This window comes from Boleophthalmus pectinirostris, unplaced genomic scaffold (assembly GCF_026225935.1).
Source record: "Boleophthalmus pectinirostris isolate CB_2022bp ecotype Guang Dong unplaced genomic scaffold, ASM2622593v1 HiC_scaffold_5, whole genome shotgun sequence".
NCBI classification, from domain to species: Eukaryota; Metazoa; Chordata; class Actinopteri; order Gobiiformes; family Gobiidae; genus Boleophthalmus; species Boleophthalmus pectinirostris.
Genome location: NW_026571404.1, coordinates 13,825,919 through 13,852,759, shown reverse-complemented (window position 1 = coordinate 13,852,759; position 26,841 = coordinate 13,825,919). Strand labels below are relative to the sequence as shown.

The 26,841-nt window shown below is 37.4% G+C and overlaps 2 protein-coding genes across 2 annotated transcripts in view; one reads left to right on the top strand and one right to left on the bottom strand.

The window, feature by feature from the left end:
• Nucleotides 1-26,841, top strand: part of cdh23 (cadherin-related 23) — a 328,046-nt gene that overhangs the window by 271,638 nt on the left and 29,567 nt on the right. The window lies entirely within an intron of this gene.
• vsir (V-set immunoregulatory receptor) lies at nucleotides 1,632-26,828 on the bottom strand. Its single transcript, XM_020933490.2, has 7 exons — nucleotides 26,575-26,828; nucleotides 11,258-11,653; nucleotides 10,187-10,234; nucleotides 9,994-10,104; nucleotides 9,135-9,162; nucleotides 7,538-7,713; nucleotides 1,632-3,441 (listed from the first exon to the last, which is right to left on the bottom strand). The coding sequence occupies exons 1-7, from the start codon at nucleotides 26,648-26,650 to the stop codon at nucleotides 3,410-3,412; spliced, it is 867 nt and encodes a 288-aa protein (XP_020789149.2). The 5' UTR covers nucleotides 26,651-26,828; the 3' UTR covers nucleotides 1,632-3,409.

Sequence of the window (26,841 nt, the reverse complement as noted above, 5' to 3'; positions counted from 1 at the left end):
TTCTCAAAAACATACCCTGAGTCGTGTTTTGTTTCACACATTTGTTTCATTCAAAATTACATCCTCTGGTGTCATGTAGCGATAGTTTTCAAGTTAACAGCTCCTTTTACTTTTAGTTCAGTAGAGATGGTCAATTCCAGGGCTGAAATCATCCAAGTGATTCTAGTGAATGTGTACGGAGTTTAAAAACACGGTGGAGCACTTCCTGTATTACCACATGACATCACAAGGTGGAACAAAGTGTTTTCAGTTTGAGAGAAGACCGAAATATGCAGGATTTGTGTGTTAAACATGTGCCAATGAAACAAAACACAACTCCAGGTTTGTTTTTGAAGACGAAACATTATAATATAGATCAGAAAATAGTGTAAACATGGACATTATAGTAGAATAAATATGATCTGTGGTTTTGTTTATATCAGATGCCCAACCCTCTTCATTTATCCAGACTTAGGACAGACACAAACAGCACCATGACTTCTTTTGGCTGCTTTATCACTACGTCAACATCCTCATAAATGGATGCTACTTGTGAAGGTTTTCCATGCTGCTCATTGCCAGGAGTTGTTTTTAAGTGTTGAATGAGTCAGAGATGACAGAAAGAGCTCAAATTTTCCTACTGACATGTTTCCCGCTTTTTTCAGTCAGTCTCAGACAATTTGAGCCCAGAGCCATATACACCCTGGACAGTTGCCATTGTGCTATTGCTAGGCGCGTGGATTTTAGAGTGAAGAACTTTTATTAACAAGGCTTACACAAGCATTCACACTGCAATGTGGTTAAGAACTTTAGATTTACAAATTAATGTAGTAATCCCTGCAATTGAGCTGTTCAGGGAAGGATTACTTAAATCTAAATCAAAAGTAATTAACCTTTTTTTCTGTTTTCAAATTATTGTGCAATCTTCTGTTGAAGTAGGTTGTCATTTAAAGGTGCACTATGTAACTTTTCTGGTGAAGGGTCTGTCACCTGCTTGTCTCCATGGAGATGTTATTGCTTTGCCTGGAATGTTTCACAGTACGGCCTTAAACATCTTCATTTATTCAATCACAGGTATGTTTAATGCAAAGAAAATACATTGAAAAGCATGCATTCTTATTGTGAACAGGGTCGCCTTTCCACAGATCTGACCTCTAACTGGTTCTGGCGACATCCATTGCTTGCCTTCATGAAAGATAAATAAAGTTAATGTAATACTGTGGAACATTTTAGAAAAAAACAATGACATCTCTATGGTAGCAGGCATGGTGACGGACCCTCAGAGTGCACAATTAATTTAAATGGGCTCAAAGTATTTTTATATAATTTGTTTATTTTTGTTATTTATTTAGATTAGTCATAATTCATTTGATGAGGCTTATTTGGTATTAAAAAGGCTTAAGTACTTTTGGGTAGCTTACAGTTTTTGAGATGAGACAGTCTGACGCAGCTCTTGTCTCCTATAAAACTGGTTGGTTTTATCCTTTAGTTTCCTCAATGCCATGCTCCCCATGGTGCACCAAGCACACGAGTGGAACAGCCTTGTTTGTCTGTAATGGGTCCCCTGGCCCAGGTACATCTCGTCCTTGTGCGGAGAGAGGGAGGCCTGCCACTCCAATAAACAATATGGTCTGAGTGTAAATACAATGCTCTGGTGAAAAGGTGCAGATTTATTGTACAGACCGCAGTAAGGACCATTTAAATGCAATATACAGAGCAATTATATTTGAGCAAACATCATCATAATAAGCTTTGTACACATCTTTTATAAGTAGCAAAAATAGTCAAACATCCACAACAATCATCCTAAACACATACATATCACATATACACATTACTGAACACAAATATTATAATATTTAACAGTTGAATGATGCACCCTACCCTGTCATCTGTTCATGCTACACATTTATCGCTGACTTTGGCCTGACATAAAGTTCAATAAAACACAGTGGATCTGCAGAAGTTTAGGCACAGCCCATAAAATATCTCTTATTTCTGGTTTCTTTAAAAGGTACAGTATGTAACTTTCCGGAGGTGGCATGTCACCTGCATGATTCCATGGAAATAAAAAGTTAAAAACATACTCTGGAACATTTTCCATGGAGACAGATAAGTTTAATGCTGTACTGCGAAATATTATAGCCAAAGGATCAACATTTCCATGGAAACAAGCAGGAGGAGGCCCTCGCTCAGAGTAAAGACACAAGTTTTTCTACATTTTTAAGTGCAATAACACAAGCAAAATGAAAAACATACATTATATTATTTTAATCTGTTTTCTGGCTAAAAAGTTGCATACTCTGACTTTAAGTATTTGGGAAAAATAAAAAGGTTATGCATACACCTTTAGTATTTGCAAAAACACAAACCCCCATCTTATTTTGAGTGCAATAATGATTTCTTTCAGATGAACATATCTATAATTATTCCATGCTAGATGAAATGTTTATAATAAATGCATATACATATTTACAGCTACAGTTTTATGCACATTTAAATTGGTGCATTTTTGAGAATCCAGGAAGGAAGAGGAGTACAGCAGCGGCACAGCTGACAGTAAGTGAGGTAGCAGAGGAAAGAGGTCAGCCTTAATGGGTACCACAAACCTCAGTGTGAATGGCACTCGGAGCAAGTTGAATAAGTAGAACTTTGGTATGACTAACATGAGTAAAAGCCCTTTATGCCAACGGAATCTCACTCTTACCATATTCATTTATTTGCCCTATGTCAAATAAAACATGTAACTTCTAATTTTTCCCTGTGAGGTTGAATCTTTGAATAACAGTATGTTCATTGAGGCACTAGATCAGTCCTACCATTTTAATTTCCTTGGTCCATGTAAAAAAACAAAAACAAAAAAAAAAACATTACAAGCTTGCATCTTTGAAATGCTATTGGAGCACTTCAGTCATTTGGCCAAAAAGCAGGTTTTCACCCTTGTCATATAAACAAAATGAGCAAGCAGAATAAAGATTAAAGAAAGATTCTGTATCTTTACCATCATGACATAATCTAATTTACTCAACATCTGTAAGTATTTCTGTTGACAGTAGGATTATGTTGGCATATTCTCTAATGAATATGTGCTACTTCTTACTGCATTCCTAATAAACAATTATATTAGGATTAGAGAAACAGTGTATTTTAAGAGTTGGAAAGTGAATAGTTGAGAAAGCAGCCAATAAAATCGTATAATATTATTGCAGCAAACATCATCAGATTTACAGATAGCAGACTTCAGTTCGACCACATGTCTCTGAATTCACGTCCACAGAGCATGCAGCTCCAAAAGCAGAGATTCCTGTTTTAGCCGCTGGCTGTTGTTGCAGCTGGAATGAGTTTTTACATAATCTCCTGGAGTCCAGACACTGTACAGACAACAATCCAACGGTGCGATGATCTATGAGGGCAGGTTCCCATCCACAGTTTAGAGAAGGTCTGGAGACTCTGGGATTGGATCTGGAAAAGAAACACATGCAAGGTTTATTACACATATCAAACATAACTTTATAACTACTGACAGGTGACGATAATGGAATATGTGTTCATCGAGTGAGCTGTGGCAGAGGTGGTTGTAGAGTAAAACAAATGAATAGGTTTGGGCCATTGACAAGTGGAAGTTTCTTAAGCAGGAATAACATTGTCTGTACCAGAGGTGGGACCAAGTCATTGTTTTGCAAGTCTCAAGTAAGTCTCAAGTCTTTGACCCCAAGTCCAAGTCAAGTCCCATGTCAAATACAGGCAAGTCCAAGTTGAGTCTCGAGTCACTGGCCCATAAGTCCATGTCCAAGTCATCTGCTTTGAGCCTCAAATCATTTCAAGTCTTATATCTTAACCAAATATAGCTTAGATTTTTGCAATTTATATGACTTAAACTAAACTGTACTTAAAAAGTCTTGGTATATTTATGTATGAGTATTTATATAAGAGTTGTAGAAATTAATTTAGTTAATTTTTCCTTTTTAAATGTCTTGACAAGATCTTACTATGAATTATTATGTCAGAATATAAATAATTCAGATTTAAAAGTGCTTCTCAAGTCTTCTCAAGTCACAGGCCTCAAATCCGAGTAAAGCCCCAAGTCACTGACCTTCAAGTCCAAGTCGAGTCCCAAGTCTTAGGCTGCGTTCAGACTGCAGCCTGAAGTGACCCAAATCCGATTTTTTGGCTTCTATGTGACCTGTATCCGATCTTTTAATGACAGTCTGAACAGCACAGATCAGATTTTTTCAAATGCGACCCAGGCCACTTGGATATGTGGTCCTGAAACCGATACATATCCGATCTTTTGACATGCGACTTCAGTCTGAACAGCCAAAGCGCATCCATCCGACCTACACGCCATCAACAAGCGACAAACGTCACTATTCTGCGCTGAAGCAGGCGGAAACCGGAACTGTAAAATCACCAGGTGCTCAATGCTCACGTCCATGTTTGGACAACTTCCGTAAACACAGAGCACGCTCGCTGCGGTGACGCATGGGGTTGACGTCATCGTGTCCTCCAGTACGCATGCGGGACACTTTCGGGCCATTTACCGTTCACACTGGAGTCACAGACAAGTCGCATTTAATTGTAAATGTGAACGACCTCGCAAAAACATCGGATTTCACAAAAAAATCGGAATTGAGCGTTAAGCCCTGCAGTCTGAACGTAGCCTTAGTCCATTTTATCAAGTCAGGTCTCAAGTCATAAAAATAGTCACTCAGGTCCCTACCTCTGGTCTGTACAATCCCAATATTTTTATTTATTGTGACAATAATTAGATGATATTATAGCAATCAGTCAGAAGATGTCATGGGTTCAGATGGAAGTATTGCAATAAAGTGACTAGAGAGTTATCCCAAAAGCGCAGAAATATCACTAAGAAATATAAATATCACTGTTTGCCAGATCTGGTTGTAGTTTTTATGTACAGTATACTTCATATTCAAATTTTATATAGCTCCAAAACAACAAATAATCTATGTTTATGTGAAAAAAGTTTTTTTAAGGGAGCTTCACACAGGCTAGATTATGATGACTAGTTGAACGGGGGGAGTGAAGGAACATTGCTGAACAAACTTCGGGTGATTCATATAAGGAGTGAAAGTTGGCTGGTGTGGTCTTATCTCAAGTTACAATGCACTTTAACGGTTACATAAACAGGATGTGATCCAGACAACTTCAATCAAGCTTTTCCTGACATTATGCAAATTTGTAAAAGTTATAGATACATTTTTGATCCTGCAAATTCCATAACCGTTTTAGTCATTTCTCATAAATAGAACACTGTATAATGTATTTGAAAGCAGAACAAATGTTTGATTTGTGAGACTGACAATAATAGGGAACTGGTTAAAAGTTAAATTCCCATCACAGAAAGGTACCATACCAAATAACACAAAAATAGTGAAGTGTCTCATTTAAAACAGAAAGATAAACAGTAGAAATGAAACCCAAATGTACACTTTTACAAAACATACATGAACTGCTAAGAGGTAGTGAAAGATGAAAGATATTTTTTTTTGCAAGTTGGCGTTTCAAAGAATCAGCTAGTTCTGAATATTTTGGGCTCAGAAAAGAAAGTTATGTGAAGTCTTTGGCCTTTTAAAAAGCAGGAAACATGGCACTAGCGAAGAATGCCTGGTATGTCTGTAAGGTGCCCCTCTAGAAAATAAGTGAAAAAACAGGGGGATTGACATTCGCTTTAACTTTAACACTTCAATATTGCTTTAACTTAAGCCTTAAAGATTAACTAAACAGGTTATTTATGTTCCAAAAAAGGTAAAATGGCCTAGGATTAATGGTATACTATGTAGCTTTTCCGGTGAAGTGTCCGCCACCTGCTTGTCTTTATAGAAATGTTACTGCATTTGCCTACAATACACAATCCATGGAGCCTAGCAGATGACACTAGGCCAAGTTACGCATCGGATCTGAGGAGAGGCAATCCCACTCACCATAAGAATGCATGTTTTTTATGATATATGACTCAATTGATGGATAGATATATTTAATACCATACTCTGGAACAGTTTTGGCAAAGGTGATGCATTAAAAATCAAATATATTGGGTCAGAAGTGAAATGTTATCCTCTTTACCAGTTGAAAGTCATATAACTAAGGACTGAATATAACTAAGGCAATGCTTCAAAATTAGAAATGTTGAATAATATTTCAAATTATACCAGCTTAACATTGCCTTTATGCCTGTCAAGCATTGCTACTGGGTGGAGACCTGGAGACTTGCAGGGAAAGGGTTGCAGTGTTCATATGGGAGATTTACTCCTTAATATTTGAGGTCTGAACCAGCTGTCGTCTATGTGCCTCTCTGCACATAACATTTACAAACACTCCTCCAAATCTTGCACCACATCCAGGAAGTTACTACATAACTCACAAGAAGGCTAAGTTACTGCTGTTGCATCAGGTTTTTACCAAAAACTGTGTTCGTTTTGAAATAATGGACGTGTTTTGCAGTTGCATGTGAATACCGAAAATCTAAAATGCAAATGACAGACGCTTGGTTGGCCTGCGTCTTACTAATGTGTTTTAATTTTAGTATGGGAACAAGCTGATAACAATTTCCATTTTAAATTATGGCAGAACTTGCTAATAAGCCTCGCAGTCATTAATTTGTCATCAAGGAACATTAGGCACTGCACCAAAACAAAGTTAAAAAGGGAATATATTTAAAATCAAAATAGCTTTAGCTTTTATGACACCGCTGCGCCTTCAGTCGTGTCTCAAAGTTCAATCACTCCGCACAGTCCTATTCTCTGACCTCCAGCACCAATGGCATCTTAAAATGTATTTATAGCTACAACACCATTGTTCGTAGCAGTTCAAATGCCTTTCACATTGATTGAACTATTGCTTCCAGGGCAGAAGATGGATATAGCAATGCATCTTCACTCCAAAACAAAGATATTTCAGACTATTTTGCTCAGAAGCGAGAGCCCCAATTTTTGAGAAAGTTACAATTGTTGAAAACTGTGGCTCCGCAAAGTCTGAAATGGCAGGGACAACATATTTGCCTACATGACATATGAGCCGAATACTAGACTGTCAATTCATCAAATTTTGTGCAACATAATAATGTAGCTTTGAGCCATAGCGTAACAAAGCTGTCATAGATTTGCGCAGATAAATGGTGACCACTCTGCCATTTTCCCCCACTAGACTACAGTAAGCTCTATTATAATCAAGCCACAAATAACTAAAGCTATTGTCCTGGAGCAATTCTTAAACATGGATGAATGAAGAGGATCTGGCAGGGCATCTGGTGTAATACATATGACACAATAAACCGCTCAGGATTACTGTCAAATGTGTGCTCATTTCTGAAAATGCATTACAAACATACTCAGCTTTTCCACTGATTTGACCTGCAACTTGGCGGTGTAAAGCCACATTTTATTCTCCTTGGAGATCGAAAACTTTAATGTCATACTGCGGGGTGTTCCAGGAAGGACGATAACATCTCCAGAAAGCTTACATAGTGCATCTTTATCAGAATTAAGTATTGGATTTAAACTAGTCTACCTAATTGTATGAAGTTGTTGTGCATTACCTTCTGCCGGGAAAAACACGTCCACATGTCCCGCCGGAGAGAGGGGTGTACCGGGGTCGGACAGCAGGTGGCGCCCTGTCTCGGAGGGCTGCCTGGTCATGATCTGAGACACAGTTCTGGTTTTAACCTGAGGAGATCCACCAAGAAACACCGGGTTTTCATGTCCCTGAGCTTCACTGGAAATGGGAAATATGAAAAAGGAAATGATTAGTAAAACAAAACACAGCTGGAGATTTAAAAGGAACATAAATCGTATCGTATCGTAAAAGTTCTCACAGTAATATCGTGGACCATCACAATATATCGAATTACAAGTTTCTTTGCTTCAATTAAGAGTTATGGTGCAGCAGGAAACTACATAGACCATGATTCTTTGCTCCATTTCAGTGTAGACTACAAGAAGAAATAACAGTTCTAAGCACTTAGTCTTAGTTGTTTGGATTAAGTCTTGTCAAGACATTTTAAGAGGAAAAAGTAGCAGATCAGTCTCCACAAAATATCACAATAAATATCGTACCATGAGATGTATATCATGAAAATATCGTACCAAGAGGTTTGGATATTGTCCCTAATCATGAGACTCCCCACCATATCGTGAGCTTTCCCACGATATCGCAATAAATATCATACTGTGAGGTTCATACTGTGACGATATCGCATCGTGAGACTTGGATATAGTTACAGCCCTACTAATGAGGTTAGAAGGTGTCAAAAAGTCTACACTTTGTGCCACTCCAAAACCTGGATAAATTGATATTCAAGTTGCTGACTGTATGGAGGTAATTTATCTTGTACAGTAAGCCCAAAATTTGTATTGCCATGAGATATACCATACTTTACACAGAAAATAGTGTTGTAAAATCACTATGAAGGGAAATAGTTTTAAAATATACCATTAAAAAGCTCTATTTTATTTAAAATGGTAATAAAATGACAGCCTAGGCCAGCGGTTTACTGTGAAAGAAATAGGCTTCAGGGCTGCATTCATTTTGGTGTAATTTTTCAAGTTTTAGATGTTTTATGCAACAAGCTATTCAGTGAATTAATTTGCAACTCATACTGTAGTAGGTAATGGCACATGCAGTCTCTACTCCAAAATTTGATTTTTAGATTTGCTGTCATTTTTTGTTGTAAATTTTCCATTATACACTGTCTAAATTGCTAAAAAAAATATATTTATTGTATTCTAATAGTGATTATAATAGTTAAATTCTGTATTAAAGGAGCAGTGACTGATTCCATTGTGTTAAACATGTGAAAACGGAACCAGTTCATTTGAAACACTTTTTTTTTTTTAAGGCATTACTAGCATCCTAATTATTTATCAGGTTTATAAGCATGTTTGACAACTTTCAGAGGCCAGAGTTTTGCAATCACGCCACTGCTAACAACAACTAGCATGCAAACAGCACACTTCCTGTTGTGTGGATGATAATCTACAGTTAGATGCAGACAGCAATTAGAGCCGTGTTTACAAATAATCTGTACTTAGGCAAAACACATTGTATTTTATTACATGAAAACAAATCTGGTACAGGCCCTTTAATAAGAAGGAGCAGCTGTGCATTGTGCAATTGTGTAGTGTGGGAAATCTCACCTGTCCATCCTCACGAGCTCCTGAGCACCTGCGGAGGGAGGAAAGGGGAAACGGCCCATTGTGAGTGAATGAAACAAAGAGGAACAGTTCAACTCCAGACCAGGAAACAAGTGACTCAAAAACACCACTGGGAAACACAGCGGGAGGATACAAGCTTGACCCTTAACTTGAACAGATGACTGAATTATGGTCACCTACTGTTGGTAGTTCTTATAGATGGGAGAAAACAAATCTGTTATGTGCATTAATCTACTGCTACTACTACTACAACTACTTGTAGTACTACTGCTACTACAGCTACTATTGCTACTGCTTGCAACTACTGTTTGAATACAGAACAACTTGCTTTGACTTTTTGACTCAGACTTGTCAGCTTGTCCTACTACTACTACTACTACTACTACTACTACTACTACTACTACTACTACTACACATTTAAGTACTACGAAAAGCACTTAAATGTGCACTTTGTAACTTTTCTGTTGGTCCACTTGCTTGTCTCCATAGACATGATATAGATTAGCCTGGAAAGTCACAGCATGGCATTAATCTAAATCTATTTTTCATTTTGTTCAATTACAGGTGTTTATTGCTAAATGCTTTGGAAAACCACCCATTATTACTGTGACTTTTTGGACTTCCCTCTTGTCAAATTTAACCTGTAACTTGGCCTGATGGTATCATCTTGCCTCCATAGAGTTAAACATGTCTATTATCATACTGTGGAACAATTCAGGCAAAGCAATATCAACTCAACTATCAAGGCAGCAGGTCACCACCTGTCTCTCCCCTAGAAAAGTTCCATAGTGCACCAAACAGTCTACATTTCCACTGTAGTATTATGATCAGTAATACTCACGTCTGCTTGAATGGACGCCGTTTCGTTGTTTGTAAACCAGCATCAGAATCAGAGGCAGTGAAAGCAGAGCCAGAACACAGGCAGTCACAGCCAAAGCCACTGGCACCGTGCCTGTGGAGGGAAGACGCAGTGTAAACAAATCAAACAGAATGTGTGGATGTACCCGCTTAAAGGCGTAATTACAGGGACTGACCTCCGGGCGGAGTGGCGTCCACATATGTGCACACGGAGCCATTTCTCCCTGCGGACAAAGGCAAAAAGAAGCCATTGTTTCTTTATGTCACAATAAAGAAACACTACCACCACAAACATGAATATGGAGAGATCAGGGAACAGGATGCTGACTAATTGTCCAAAGTCTAATCTCTCAGCAAGTTTAGACCTGCCTACACGTTTCCCAGTGGCTGATCTGGTTATAAAAGCCAAACCTCAACAGCAGTTACCATTTTACTCACACAGGAGTATACTCAATCTCCGAAATATTCAACTGTACCACAGACATGCAGTCGGTACTAATTAATAACTCAAAGATCGGCTCTTTAATGTTGATCTGCCTCTCTGTAATATCATCAGATTACAGAGGGAGAGAGATTCTTTATTGATCTTGAGGGAAATTCAAGATTTGCTGCAGCAACATTCCCGCACGCTTCTCTGTCGCTTTTATGTCTCAGTTAAAGATCTCAGTGCAGTTTAACCAGATAATGGCATTAGTGTTGTGAATAGTTTCTTTACAAAATGTTGAGTAAACCTGCCAATATATCCTCCTTTAGGTCTGAAGTTCTTTAGTCGTTTAGTTGATTTAGATTTTAAGGATTAAGGATTTTAAGGAAAATTTTGAAGTGAATCATGAGTTTGATCTGCAATTTATCAGTTTCAGACTTTTCTTTATACATTTTCTTTATAAATTTAGTTGTTTTTGCATGAACTGTGCATGCGTAGTCTTGGTCAGATTAGATACATATTACATTACATATTTGAGAGGTTTTGCCATGCCAACTTTTTAGTCATAAATTGATCTTTAATTGACTGCAAGCCCTACTTTTGTTACAGAAAAATGCTCTTCAAACTTCTTCTCACTTCCACAACTTAAATATAATGATATAAAAACATGCTTACATATATCAGACTTCACTATTAATATTTCAGTCAAAATACAAATTAAAGACACTTGAGATGGTTGCCTTATTAGACTGCAGACTAGTGCAGTACTACTTCAAAATTTCACATGTATCTAACCCAACATACTGTATCTCCATGTACTTACTTGGTGTGATTGTTAGGACCATGTGGCTGTGTGAAGTCTGGAGTGGTACTTTTTTATGGTCGGGCTTCTCTTGTACATCCAGTGCCATGCAGCAGTATCGACCCTGATCTGAGTAGGTCACATTCTCCATAGTCAGCCAGAAGTTCTCCACAGTGGCGCCCACGTGGACCCCTGGAGGCGGCTTGTGTCCCATGTTTCTGGGCCTGGTGTGACTGGAGCAGTGCTGGTCGCTCTGCTGGGTGAAGAACCAGGTGTGGTGGAGCTTGTCCTTGGGGTATTTCAGGGCTCCTCTTTGGTTACAGACCAGCTTCACCGTTGCCCCCTCTGGACAGGTGTAGGTCATGTGAGGAGCAGCGACCCCCAGTGTGCTGTGACCATGGGACAACTCTGTATTGGCTAAAGAAAGAAGACAAAACAGGAAATTATGTTAGATCAGATATTTTTATTTTCATTAGCACATGGCTTCAAATGTATTATTTAGTTTAACTTTTACTTTAAAAAATGTTGAATGTGTACATTGTTTGTAAGGGTGTGCAAAAATATAAAAATATCGATATATCGTATCGTTTAATGTGATGATACAGTATCGATATCGTGGGCTGCTGTATCGATACATCGCAGAGAGTATTTTTTGCTATGTTTTACTAAATTATTTTGTTACAGTGCTACAGTTTTGTTGTTTGTTTTGAGGAAGGAACCTTGTTTATGCGACACATTTGACATTTTCACTGTTTTGATAATTTAAATGTTTGCGTTTCAATATTAACTTTGCACAAGAAGAGGTTTAACAAAAAAAATTTGTATCATAGCCATCATTTAGTCTTTATTTTTTACTGAACTGTATCGAATCAATTTGAAATACATCGTATCGAATCGAAAGTTTACTATGTATCATATTGTATTGTGGCCTATGTAATGAGGTATGTATCATACTGGCAACTTCTCAACAATACCCAGCCCTAATTGTTAAATTTTTTAGATTTTTGACCACATTACACTGTAACCTTTCTCATTGTGAGTCAGCCTTCAGCTTGTCTCCATGGAAATAGCTGTAAATATATCTAAACTACATTTACTCAATGACAGAAAAATGTTAAAAGACCTTGAAATCATGCATTTTAGCTGTGAAGAGGCTCAGTTAGACCTGTAGACCTGGTAACTTGACCTGGGGGTGCCACCTGCGTGTCTTCATGGTGATGGATAAGATAATGCTATACTGTGGAACATTCCAGCAGCATTCAAGCAGTAACATCTTCAAGCAGCTGGCAGACTCTCTAACAATAAAGTTACACAGTGCACCTTTAATGCACCAACTTCTGCGGATGGTTTATGTTATATAGATCAGTTGTCACACAGATACGCTGCATATTTCTCACAGATCCTACAATGTTGTGCAGCGTTGCTTTAATAACTGGAAAGCTACAGTGTATGGATAGAGTTCTCAATGTAAACCAATCTAATTATAGCATTTCTCCGTCTCCAAATCCTGTTCCAGAATAAAATGTCCCATGCGTTATTCCTGTTTCTATTTTAGCTCAGTCTCATGCAGTGGTTACAGACGGCTCATTTACTGCTTTCAGACCAGTGACTCAGGAGACAGACAGATGGTTACTATGGATTTGAATTGTCTCAAGATTTACTATGTGGTATAGTCGAACAGCTACATGAAAACTGCAGGTTTATATATTTGTACAGAGCGATATACTTGCTTTTACACATAAATTGAACGCATGCAGTTTTAGTCAAATATTTTGGCATCATGATAGTAACGGAAGTACAATATTGGTAGAAGTAATTGTACCTATGGCAGCAAAAGTATTAGTAGTAGTAGTTGTAGCAGCAGTAGTAGTAATAGTAGTAGTAGTACTAGTAGTAGTAGTAGTAGTAGTAGTAGTAGTAGTAGTTGTAGTACAAGTAGTTGTAGTACAAGTAGTACAAGTAGTAGTAGTAGTAAAAGTAGTAGTAGTAGTAGTAGTAGTAGTAGTAGTAGTAGTAGTAGTAGTAGTAGTAGTAGTAGTAGTAGTAGTACAAGTAGTAGTAGTAGTAGTAGTACAAGTAGTAGTAGTAGTAGTAGTAGTAGTACAAGTAGTAGTAGTAGTAGTAGTAGTACAAGTAGTAGTAAGTAGTAGTAGTAGTAGTAGTAGTAGTAGTACAGTAGTAGTAGTAGTACAAGTAGTACAAGTAGTAGTAGTAGTAGTAGTACAGTAGTAGTAGTAGTAGTAGTACAAGTAGTAGTAGTAGTAGTAGTAGTAGTCAAGTAGTAGTAGTAGTAGTAGTAGTACAAGTAGTAGTAGTAGTAGTAGTAGTAGTACAAGTAGTACAAGTAGTAGTAGTAGTAGTAGTAGTAGTACAAGTAGTAGTGGTAGTGTAGATATTTGAAGTTTAAGTACTTCAAGCCTGTTACTTGATAGTGATTTCAATACCACAATGATACAAATACAATAGTAATAGTATTAGTAGTTTCTTTGTTTATTTATTTATTTATTTTATTTATTTATTTATTTGATTGGGACAGAGCATGTTAATGAACAAACATGACAACATGAATGTAAACACACCGGATTGTAGCCTAAGGCTAATTTCCATCTGTTGTCCCAAGGGCTGGGGTCACAGGGGGCCAGACACTAAAATATTGCACACTCCACTCATTATATAGTTCCATTCATTGCACAGTTCCCATTCATTGCACAGTTCCCATTATTGCACAGTTCCCATTATTGCACAGTTCCCATTATTGCACAGTTCCCATTGTTAGTACCACATAGTTTTTACTACTTCTGATAAAGATCACAACCATTCTAAAATATTTTGTCCCTTTTCTGGTATAGCAATAGACATCCTTGCTTGCATAGTTTATCCGTCTCTACCATCCTGTTCTGTATTATGGTTAACACTTTATTTTTTTCGATTTTTTTTATATATGAATACAGCTGATAGAACTGCATCTTTTTGTACACTCAGGAAACCATAAGGACAGCTGCGAAATGATGTTATACAACATACAAAACAGTTAACATCGCCGTCGACCACATCCTGTTTTGGCTTTTGCTGTAGTGAAATGAAGCATCGCAAAATGAACTGTGTAATGTAACCTCTGAAAGATTGTTTAATTTTAATAACAAGTCTATCCTCAGGCTCTCTAGTGCAGCTAAAATAAGATGTCATGAACAAAACCACAATAAAAGGGGAAAATAAATATGTTATCCTTCCTCAATGGGGAAATTACTGTGTTGTAATAGCAAAGTTCGGTAGAGTTAGGAGATAAATACGGATTTATTTTTGCTAGAATGATAAATATTTTTAAAAATGCAGCAAAACTCCACTCTTGTCTCTGAAAGCTGTGAAAGTGCTTATAAACTCTTTGCTGTGAATATTTGTACTGTTCACTTACTTATTTAACGACTTATATATAGATGTTACCTTGTCTAGAATGTCCCTTGGTAGGGCATTAAACCTATCAAATATATCTCCAGGGAGACAAGCAGGTTTCACTATCACGCCAAATCACAGATGCGATCTGTGTTGCGGTCACCCTGCTCACAGTAAGAATGCATGCATTTTCGAGCAATATACCTGAATAAATGCAAGACAGACAAGATTAATGCCATACTGTGTAACATTCCAGACACAGCACCTTTAAATCTCCACAAGCACCACATTGGATCATATATTCAGACTTTTCTTAGTCTCTGTAGTATGATTTAAAGAGATGACAACTCTAGTGTGGTTCTGTACCAGATTTGACACACCGGATGACTGCAAGAGAAGTTTATGAAAGTCAATTACATGAGTGTAAAGGAAGGAGGAAGTGTGTGTGCTTGATCGTGTCTCGATATTCCACTGGTAACATGGCATTGCTACAGTTAAAGTACAGTAGTCATGTAGTAGTAGTAGTTGTTGTTGTAGTAATTGTAGTAGTAGTAGTAGGAGGAGGAGTTGTAGTACCTGCTTGAGCCCTATAATCTGCTCAGGACTAAACTCCCCACTTAACTTAGTAGCTTTTTCAGTGTTGACACAGCTCCGGTTCTGTCTGTAACAATAACTGAAATATCGTGATATAGTATCGTCAAAGTTCTCACAATAATATCGTGGGCCATCACAATATATTGAATTACAAGTCTCTTTGCTTAAATGAAGAGTTATGGTGCAACAATAACTAAAAAAAAGACAGTGGGAACTACACAGACCATGATCCTTTGCTCCATTTCAGTGCAGACTACAAGAAGAAATAACAGTTCTAATCACTTTTAAGTCTTAGTTCTTTGGCTAAAGTCTGGTTAAGGCATTTTAAGAGGAAAAAGAAGCATATTAACAGTTTTAGCTGTTTTGCCGCCACAAATTAGCACAATAAACATTGTACTGTGAGGTTCGTACCGTGACAATATCATATCGTGAGACTTTGATATCGTTACACCCCTAGTAATTGTAGTAGTTGTAGTACCTGCTTGAGCCCTGTAAGATGTCTAGGACCAAACTTAAAGCTTAACTACAGCTCCGGTTCTGTCTGTCCGAAGGAATAAACTAATTTCACTGAAAGAACCACACCCTAGTTTTTTTTATAAGGTTTATCTGTAATTATTGATCTACCCTGAGGTGTGAACTGTTGGCTAAGTCATATTTTGCATAATTTTGCATTAATAAATTCATGATGACTTGCCTTGACTTAGTCATATAAGAAACCACAATTATAATAACTGTAGTAATGGTTGGAGGAAGCGAGGAGAAGTAGTAGTACCAAAGGTGTCGCTTTCGGTAAATCGTGTAAATTGCAGTTACAGAAGAAGTGTTGTTTGCAAGGAAGTTCAGTTGGTAGAAGTAAACATAGTAATACTATAAATCTCAGTACTAGAAAGGTGATTATTGATAATAATGAGGCAGTAGTGGTTAGAGTAGCTGTTAAGTCAACTTTTAGAATGTTTTCCATTTTAAGTACAGTGCATGTGTGTGGGTGTACTGAGGAAGTATGCATGCGAGTGTGCCCTGTTCCACTGGCAGCACAGTTGTAAATGATGTTGTGTTCAGAAGAGCAGTGGCCAGAGCAGGATTTAAGGAGTGAACTTCCTTCCTGACTTAAAGCGGCACGCGAACAAAGCCCCCACTGCTTCTCCATCTTCTCCTGTCACTGAAACTGAATGGAAAACACTCCTGATGCTGACAACCAACATGGCTCTAAATTTTTTTCATGATTTATTTTCTTGCACTCTGTAACTTTTCTGGTGTATGGTCTGCTACTTAATTAAACATAATCTAGTATTATATTATGCAAAATTACCTTGAAAAACATGCAGTTGTAGTATAAGCATGGCCACCTCTCCATACATTTTTGTGTCTGCATGGAAATAGAGATGTTGTTTGCTATACTTTTTCACATTCAAGGGAAAGCAATAACATCACCATAGGGACAATAAGATGTACCCAGCAGAAAAGTTACATAGTGGACCTTTAAACTAGTAAACTACAGAAATTTAAATTTGTATCTTCAGACAGACTTCTTTGTGCAACTATGTAGGTGAAATCCAGAGTGGTTGAGATTTCAAAGCAATTTGTGAAGCAATATTGCTTTGTTAACAATTAACCATGCACCACCAAAAAAGCAGAAGTACAGTCCATCACATATTTACTATAAACCTGCAAGGCAATGCTGTACATTTTGAGAATTTAATTTAGTATGATCTAATTTGTTGTCAGAATACTACAATGCATTTTTGATTTCTGTACTAAGGAAAATTGTTGATTCTCGATACTAAGGGATGTAACAATAACCAAAATCGTCAGGAGTCTCACAATAATATCATGGGCTGTCACAATATATCGAATTACATGTTCCTTTGCTTAAATGCATGGTTTTATAGTAGCAACAGCTTATACACATGGGGAACTACATATCCCATGATTCATTTCAGTGCAGACAGCATGGAAAAAATATGTTTTTTAACTGAATTCTTGGGATTATGACGGAAATAATTCACACCAAAATCTTGTCAAGCTCTTTTAAAAGCAAAAAAGTGTCCCATCTACAATTATATTAGCCTCTTCAAAATATCGCAATAAATAACATACCGTGAGATGCATATCATGATAATATCGTACCGTGAGATTTTGATACCACAATAATTTTCTTAGACAATCAAATTCAATTTTCAGCACCAAATAAGAGGGGCTTCTTTAATATTACAGTGTGGTCTGATAGGAGAAACACTAAGCTAAAACTACTCAGGAAAGATCCGGTTTTTGCCCTATTTCTATATTGGTGCTTATTACCATGATTTTTTTAATGCCAGTTGGTTACAAGCAAGAGAAAATTCAGTAAATCTAAACCACTTCTCCATCCGTGTCTACTACGGAACAGTGAAAGACATTTTTGAACAACATTAGAACACAAATAAGGAAGTGCCCTGTCCATCTTAATGTCAACACGATCGTCTGACATTTGGTTTACATTCCAGTGAAAGGGAAACACGGACGCTGACCAACCCACGGCCTTCACTTTTTGATTAGCCCTGAGTTTGTAAATGTTTATATGGAAGCATCCTGTCTAAGTGTCAGTGCCTATTGTGTTATCGGGGGACCAGAGTGGGTGATTGAGTGAAACTGCTGCCCCCCCTGGTCGATGGCTGTTCCTGCATTTGCACCGAGACAATAGGGGGGATAAGCTCCCGTCCCATTATCACTCACACACCCTTCCTTTGACCGTAGGCGTCTTGTGTGGATTTTAGTGGAGGACTTGGGTTCAGTGGACCTTATTTACCGGTTCACGTGCATTGAAATGAGTGTTGTGTAACCAGAATTCAATGTGGTGTGATCGTTTGTGAACTATGGACAGAACTAGGACTGTGCGTGTAATAACATTTTTATCAAATCAGATTCTGTCATTTCAAAGCAGCAATGATCAGGTTGGGTAGGCCTGTCAAGATCTAAATGTAGAATATTGTTAAGTGCAATAGAAAAATAGCAAAATTAGTATGTAGTTGTATCTATAATCAGCGAGAGAAATAAGAAGTAATCACTCGTAACTGCTTAAATCTTATTGCAGTACAGAAAAAATAGCAAACACATATTGTTCGAGCTTTCATATACTGAACGATAAGTTGATATAGTAATTATCATGACAGGCTGAAGGTTGGTAGCCAGGCTGACGCCACCTAGTGCCTCCACTCAATTTCATTACTCTCCAGTGACTAGCTCAGAAATCGGAATACACTAGACGGTTTGCTAGAACCCGAGAAGTTGTAGACTGCGCACCGGCCAATCAGCAAAGAGCTGTGAAGCCATGTCTGGGTCCCTTTTGTGGTACAGCACAACAGTAAACAAAGCGGTCCAGATGGATGTAGGACGAAGCCATACATTCTGTGTTGGCAACAATTCCCGAGATTGAGGATTTAAAGCCGGAATAAAGAGAATGTTTGGTGAATTTTATCAAGGGGAAAGACGTTATTGCCCTTCTTTCTATTTGTGAAAAGCTTAATATAGCTGTTAGCTCCATTAGCGGCGCATTACATACATCATGACCAAATAGCAGCGACTGGTTTAATAAAAAAAAGTACGCACCTGCCATCGAGCGAAGGAATCCTAATGTTGCGAGGTCAGACGGTTTCCATGAAGTGAAACCGGCAAATGAATCAGAAGGTTGGGACCTTAAAGGTGCATTGTGTAACTTTTATGGTGGTCCGTCATCTGCTTGTTTCTATGGATATGTCATTGCTCTGCTTTGAATGTTCCTCAGTATGACATTAAATAGCTCTACTTTACGTTTATTCAATTGTATTGTTTTAGAGTTCAAAAGTGCCTAGGAAAACAGGGATTCTGACTGTGAGCGGTGCTGCCTCTCCACTGATCTGATCTATAACTCTGTCTGGTTTGGTCTCATGGTAAAAAGGTTTAATACTGTGAAACATTCCAGACAAAGCAATGGAGAAATGCATTTGATGGACCCTCCAACAGGAAAGTTACACAATGCACCTTTAAAACTAGAGCCAATCCTCTGTCAGTGAAAGCATGTGATTTGGAGCCAAGTACAGATTGAAATGGGACTATTTTTGTGTAAAACTGCACTGATTAAAAGTCTTGAATATGTTCATGAAAGTAATGCTTGAAACATTTTTTGATAATGATGAAATTGAATAGAAAATGTCACAATTGATCAAAATGAAGAAAGAATTTGTTTCTGTCCCTGGACAGAGTAGATGACATGTTAAAACCAGGACTCAAGCTAACAATGCTCATGAGAATTGCTTGGCACAGATTGGCAGCCACCAGGGCAGCTGTTGCTACAGTTTTAGTTTACTACCAGCGAATGCAAAAAGCACTATATACGGCTGTTTTAATTCTTGTGAAATATAGTAAGTGCATTTTCTCTTTTAGAACATTTACTCCACAGATGTTTGAGTTTCAGTCTGTTTGGGCAGAAGCTGGTACACACTAAATGCATTTTTTTCTATACTTTCCAGTGAATTTATGCCAAAAGTTAACATAACATGTGTGCCCTATCTGAATGAATAATAATAGAAAGCATAAACTGAGGTGAAAAGGTATAAATAAGGCCATGCATTAAAAATAAGGTAAATAAATGAGACTTGAATACATGTACAAAAAAAAACATCTCAAATCAGTGCTGGACAAGGTAAACTCATTATAGTAGAAGTTAATATGTATTTTTATTTTTTATATACACTCTTGACATTTTTTTTCACTTTTTCCAGTTTTTTTTTTTTTTTTTTTACTTTTTATTGTTTACTGTTGACCAAAATGTATTCTAAACTTTTGATTCATGAAAGTGTCGACCTTTGACAGATATAACAGCTGAACACACTCGTTCTTCTTTTTACAATAGAAATCAAATATTCTTCAGAATGTTCTTCCCAAGTCTGTTGCAGAAGTTCCCATAAATGTGTGACACTTGTAGGTTTCTTGGCTTTTCACTCTTCTGTCCAGTTCATCCCAAAACCAGCTCAATGGGTTTTAAGTCTGGAGACTGTGCTGGACACTCCATGTTTTCAAGTTCACCATCTTGTCGTTTTTTTCCTGAGGTCGTTTTGGCAGAGCTTGGACTTGTGTTTTGTGATCTTTTATCTTTTTATTAACCTCCGGATGTTCAGTAGCTACTTTTGACCTACAGTAGTGTATATATAATCTGCTAAGAGTCATAAAGTTTTGTTTCTCTTTTTTGTGGGGTTAAAGTGCATTTTGTGCTTTGGTCATTTTTCCGTTGTAGATACCTGACGCTTATTAGCACAGGGCTTGCCTTCATATTGTCTTGTTCCACTGATGCAGCCTGGAAAAAATGCTTGTCTTGTACATCTTTGTAAAACTACCTCCTGAGCTGTGTGTTTTTCTGGCCTATAGCGACAGAACTGGTGCCAACTCTTTTTGATGTGGTTGCTGCAGAAACAGCAGGTAAAATAAGCCCTTGCCATCTTCTTCATGGACAGACTTCTCATTTCAGTCAGCAGACATCTGTGTTTTGGCTCCATTACACATCTAGGTTTCTCCTCCCAGGATCCCCCAGCCCCTCCGGGTTTGGGCACAGTGTCTCTTTTGTTTTAAGGCCCGCTGCCACCTGTTTGGGACACGTTTTCCTCTGACAGATCTCTCTCACTTGGGCATGAGGCGTATCCAGTGTGAATTCATTAAAACATTTTTGCAGGAGGTATTTACTTTAATACATTTTGGCTGACTCTTTTGGCACTGTTCCTCTTGTTGTAATGGAAATAATCAGGGCTCGATGAACATGAACTACCTGTGTTGGTGTCCCGTGGATTACAGGGAACTTGAATAAGCATGTCATTGTATAAAGATAATGGAAATACGAGTGTCATTGGGTGTCATGGACTCAGGGGTTGATGATCACAACAGGCAACCAGCCCAAAGCTGGTAGATTTCTAAAAGGGTTGTCAAAAGTATCTGCACGTACATACTAACTGATACTAAAACTGGTATCGAATGTTGATACTTATTATAATATTGTAAAGAAATCATACTAAATACACACAGTTTGGCCTTTCCTGAATAGTTTTAGGTTTCTATTAGAAATACACCAACAGTCAAAGGTTTGGACACACTTTCTCATTCAATGTTTTTTTTTTTGTTTGTTTACTACTTTCGACATTTTATATACATATGTAAGTCATCTAATACACGAAGCAAGATGTGTAGCAAAGAAACAAGTTAAATAACTACAAGAATAACTGAAATATTGTGATACTGTATCATCAAAGTTCTCACAATAATATCGTGGACCATCACAATATATCGAATTACAAATCTCTTTGCTTAAATTAAGAGTTATGGTGCAACAATAGCTAAAAAAAGACAGGGGGAACTACATAGACCATGATCCTTTGCTCCATTTCAGTGTACAGTAGACTATAATAGATAATAAAAATAACTGTTCTAAGCACTTTTAAGTCCTAGTTCATTGGATTGCAATGGATGCATTAAGTCTTGTCAAGGCATTTTAAGAGGAAAAACTAGCATATCAGCCTCCACAAAATATCGCAATAAATATCTTACTGTGAGATGTATATCGTGAAAATATCGTACCGAGAGACTTGGATATTGTTGCACCCCTATAAATAACTAATATGTATATTATATATATTTACACATTTTACTTGTAAATCCCTTAAAGAAACCGCCCTTTGCTTTGTTGACAGTGCTCCATACCCTTGGCCATCTCTCAATGAGCTTCATGATGAGGGTCAAGAAATTGCAAGAGTTCAGCAGGGATCAAAGTAAAGGGTGGCATTTTTTGTGGCATCTAGAACACATTTTGAGTGACATGCCCTGATGAAGATGCAACTCGAAATGCATTGCCATTTGACATGAAATAAAATTATAGCTAAGCATTTCTGAGTGCGTCGGATCTTTTCTTTCATCTAGTAGGTTTTTGAGTTATTTTGAGTTTATATTTCTGTTTGTTACATTCCATATGTATTCATCCATAGATTTTATACCTTCCGTTGAGAATCTATAATGTAGAAAATCATAGAAAGAAAGAACAGGGGTGCAACGATAATATCCAAGTTTCACGATACGATATCGTCACAGTATGAACATCATGGTACGATATTTACTGTGATATGGTGGGGAGGCTCACGATTAGGGATGTAACAATATCCAAGTCGCTCGGTACGATATTTTCACAATATATATATCTCACAGTACGATATTTATTGCGATATTTTGTGGAGGCAAAACTGTTAATATGATACTTTTTTCTCTTAAAATGCCTTGACAAGACTTAATCCAAAGAACTAAGACTTAAAAGTGCTTAGAACTGTTATTTCTTCTTATAGTTTACACTGAAATGAAGCAAAGGATCATGGTCTATGTAGTTCCCTCTGTCTTTGTTTTTATCTGTCGCTGCACCATAACTCTTAATTTAAGCAAAGAAACTTGTAATTCGATATATTGTGACAGTCCGTGATATTATTGTGAGAACTTTGACGATACGATATCACAATATTTCAGTTATTGTTACATCCCTAATAAAGAACATAAATGAAAAAGTGAGTACAAACTTTTGACTGGTCATGTAATATTAGATCACATAATAATATTCAAGAAACTACTATAATTTTGGGTTGAAAATTAAGGCCCATTATCCAAAAATGAATTATTTTAATTATCATTCTTGTATCGAGGAGCGAGTCTTTTCATTAGTATCAAAATCTACATTGAAATTCCAATATTGTGACAACACTAATTTCTATTTTAGCTTGTGCAGCTTTTGGTCCAACTTGTCACATGTCACTAGTCGGTTGGGTTTTATTGAAATATCAACTCTATAATTGATTTTTATTCTGATGCTATGTTGGTTTGTTTTGTTGGCCAAATCAATCATAGTTAGTGAGTGAAATTTAGAAAAATAAAGCACAAATCATCTAAATGTGTCCATATTCAACACATTCAGAAAGCAGCTAATCTTGTGCTTTTACTCTATTGATATTATTGCTCACAGAAGAACAATTTGAAAACTATTTGATTTTGATTAATGCACTACTTTTTCCATGGTGCAAAACTTCAACACATGTGGAAATAGGCCTGTCATGATAATTACTATATTGACTTATCTTTCTATACATGAGAGACTTCTTTTTCCTGTACTAGGAGTAGATTTGAGCTTTAGAGGGTTGAATAAATAACTTCTGTGACTCATACTCACTCGTGTTATTTACTGCAGCGCATGTTTAATAGCAAAACTGTACATATAGAATAGTTTTTTTAGGGGGAAAGCCCTAGAAAATCCCTAGATAATGTCTTTATTTGCAATCACTGCATGCTAATAAAACCATTTGGAGGACCCCTTCACTGACACTTTCCACTGCATCACAACAGCAGTTTCACTTCAAGTCTTCAGCATTAAAATTAAATGCAAACGACATCCTGCACAACAGGAAACACAAAGCACAAGATTGAGTGAAAAGGATGTAGTTTTGAGGTTAATGTTACAGGTCAGTCAGCTTAAAGCTTTCGCACGTTGCTTTAAAAATTAGTCTGTTTTTTATAAATGTTCAGTCTTAGTTCCTCTTTTTGAAAAATCCACAGAAATGCACAAGAACATGCTGTTGTGAAATGATGCACGTTTACAATAAGATTTCAACATGACTTCAGCAATAGACCCACTGAAATACCCTTTTGTGTGAAACGTGGGCTTTTTGTACTGATGTAATTTGTGTGTGAGAAAAAATTCTTTATTCTTCTGTGGCACAATTGACTCTAACTATGCACAAAATTACATGCAATTACAATTATATTCTATTGTATGAAACATGTGGTTTTATCTTCAGTGTGGTATTGGGAACTGAGTTTGTTGATATCAAAACATAATTTTGGTATCTAATGGGATAAAAGATTGAGGTTAACTGAATGCACTGAATTATTTGTTGACATAGCAGGCTTATACTGGCATAGGCAGTGTATGATAGAATGGAAATGTGATGCTTTCAGTGACAGTAATTTAGTGCACACAGAGAAGAAATCATTGTTTATTATGATTATTTTGCAGAAAGCTGAAATAAATCTTAATAATCTAAACATAAATATTGTCTGTACACTTTTCTAGGCCATGACAACAAATTATGCAAGATATTCTCCATTTATCTTGGCTATAAGGACTGACACCTTGCCCCCTTGTGGTTAGATTTATATTTTATACAATGTTGAACTGTATAACAAAAGGAACAAAACTGTAAGAGTCAATCTAACTTTACAAAGGTAATGTATATCAGAAGTGCACTAAGTTAAAAACCTAATAATGTTGTTACAGTGTTAAGGCCACAACTTTCAATGTCATAACCTTGACTGTTACTTCACCACTGCAGTGAAGGCCACTTATTTGTCATTTGCGTGTTACTGTCAGCCACCACCACACTCATAATACAGAGAAAAGGTCCCCAAGAACTCGGGAGCTCCCCCTCCTCCACTATTGTTCCCGTGTGTCACCAACACAACTGTTCGCAAGTTCAGCAAAAACATAGGACAGCAACTGCGCCTGACTCCTCTCTTCTCACTGCTCTGCTCCTGTCCCACTGAGGAAGCAGCCATTTTTAGACCCTTTAAATGATTTTTAATTGGAGACAGTGGATCAGTGTCTGCTGCCCCGATCAACAAAGTTATCAAAAAGTTAGCAAATTAATAAAGTGAGTAGCCACATCCTGCTTATGTCCATTTCTTGTTAATCTACACTTCTCAAACTTTTCTCTCCAAGTTCTACCTCAGAAAGATATGTTGATTTTGGAAGCCTAAATGAGGACAGGCCTAAAGCTTGATAATCCACTTATCAGGACAAACAAGGAAAAGGCACCGATTACAATGTGTGTTCAGTTATGCTTAGATAAGTACAGTGTTGGCATTGGCAGTGTAGCAGCAGATGTTCTTGTCATTATTTGGAGGAAGGAACAAGTTAAACAAAAGAGATGTGATATGACTCTAGGGATGCAATGGATATGCATTCACTTTCAAAGACGCATATAAGCCTATAAATAGATAAATAGATAAATAGTAATACTGATATCTGTATTTAGTCTTAACATTTTAACTATTTCTTCTGGCCAGTTGCATGTCTGTAAAATTAATGGCTCTGATAGTCATCTTTGCAGTCTGTGGTCTTCATAGTGGCTCTGTATTTGCTTGAAACTATTTAATTATATTTTTACACCATGCTTGTTAAGGTTAGGGTTAGTTAATGATGGGTGGGAGCATATAAAAGATGAGCCACTTCAATCTAATGCTTTGCCAACAAAGTCATATGGTCTTCATTTGCCTTCTGTTTGCTCATTTAAATATCATTACTGAATAGACTCACTTTTGGCACAGATAGTAGCAGGCCGAGTCGTTGTCTCAGAATTTGTGTCAGCATGTTGCCTTTAAGGAGTTTATCGTGCGAGCTAATCTAAATAGGCTGAATCCGAGTGAAAAGTGATCACCTCTGCAGGTTTTAAATGGCTTTTGATGTGAAGCCTCGAGCAACAGCTGTCCCTGCTCACTCCTCACCGCACTTACCCCGCAGCGCCAAAACTCAGACAACGAGACAAGATTCAAGAGAAAGGCCAAAAAAACTGTGGGAATCACTGTGCAACCTGATGCGTTTGGCGATAACCATTTTGGGGCATGCAAGTGTGCGTAAAAGTCCTTGTATAAGTCCCTCTGTATAAGACGATTTTAAAACTATTCAGGAAAGTCCTATTCAGTATTTTTCAGCATCGATACTTGTTCAACTTGTTCAACTTTTTTTTTTTTTTTAAAAATATACTATTCCAACAACTTTCCAAAACGCTGAATTGGTGATGTAGCCTATAGAGTGCAAAACCTGAAGCGTTTATGAAAGTTTTCTGTAAAAACACACTTTGTAATAACTGTTATGACAAAGTTGGGGGGAAAACAGGGTAACATGACTCGAAAACGTGGGATTAAGCAATGCACTTTTTGGGAGGGGTTGGAACAGCTTTACGCCAGATGTTCAAAACAACAACATCGTCTAACGAGATCAGAAAGCCATAAAGTCTATTTTAACTAGACTGACGCCCAACATGAACACGACTGCGCAGCTGTTTGGGTTTACAATGCACAGGGTCCGAGCAGACATCGTAAGCCCCAAGTTTAGCTCACGTAAAAGCCTAGACTAAACAAATTATTCTTGTGCGAGTGATTATTCTAGTATGTGGCGCGTGCTTCTTGCCTGTCATTAACTTGGGACGCGTAATTCTCCCTGTGTGAACCAGGACATCATCGTGTCGCCAGGTATAAAATGTCAACAAGCCTTCACACGCCCGTAGAGCCCGGAGAGAACCCTCGAGCATCAGAAAAAGCGCACTTACCTTTCGCTATATTCACCAGCAGCGCGCAGAACAACATCACGCCTTTCCGTGCGCAAACAGCTCTCCAGCGCGTCATGGTTAAGTTTGGAAGAGAAAAAACAAGTTGCTGAAAAGTAAAGAAAACTACAAGACAAGCAAAAAAGTAAAAACTCTTTGGATGAAGTTTGGTTTAAAGGGAGCAGCCCACTGGATGTCAATCGTCTGTCACTTTGGCTTTAACTTAGGTAGACTCCCTTGTAACTTTGGAGCGTAAAGCAACGTGATACT

Excerpts from the sequence above, each read along its gene's own strand:
- vsir (XM_020933490.2), bottom strand. The coding sequence starts at position 26,650 with ATGACGCGCTGGAGAGCTGTTTGCGCACGGAAAGGCGTGATGTTGTTC. Across the intron at positions 11,654-26,574 it reads GCTGGTGAATATAGCGAAAG|CCAATACAGAGTTGTCCCAT; the intron begins GTAAGTGCGCTT and ends TTCTTTCTTTAG. Across the intron at positions 10,105-10,186 it reads GGACGCCACTCCGCCCGGAG|GCACGGTGCCAGTGGCTTTG; the intron begins GTCAGTCCCTGT and ends TTCCCTCCACAG.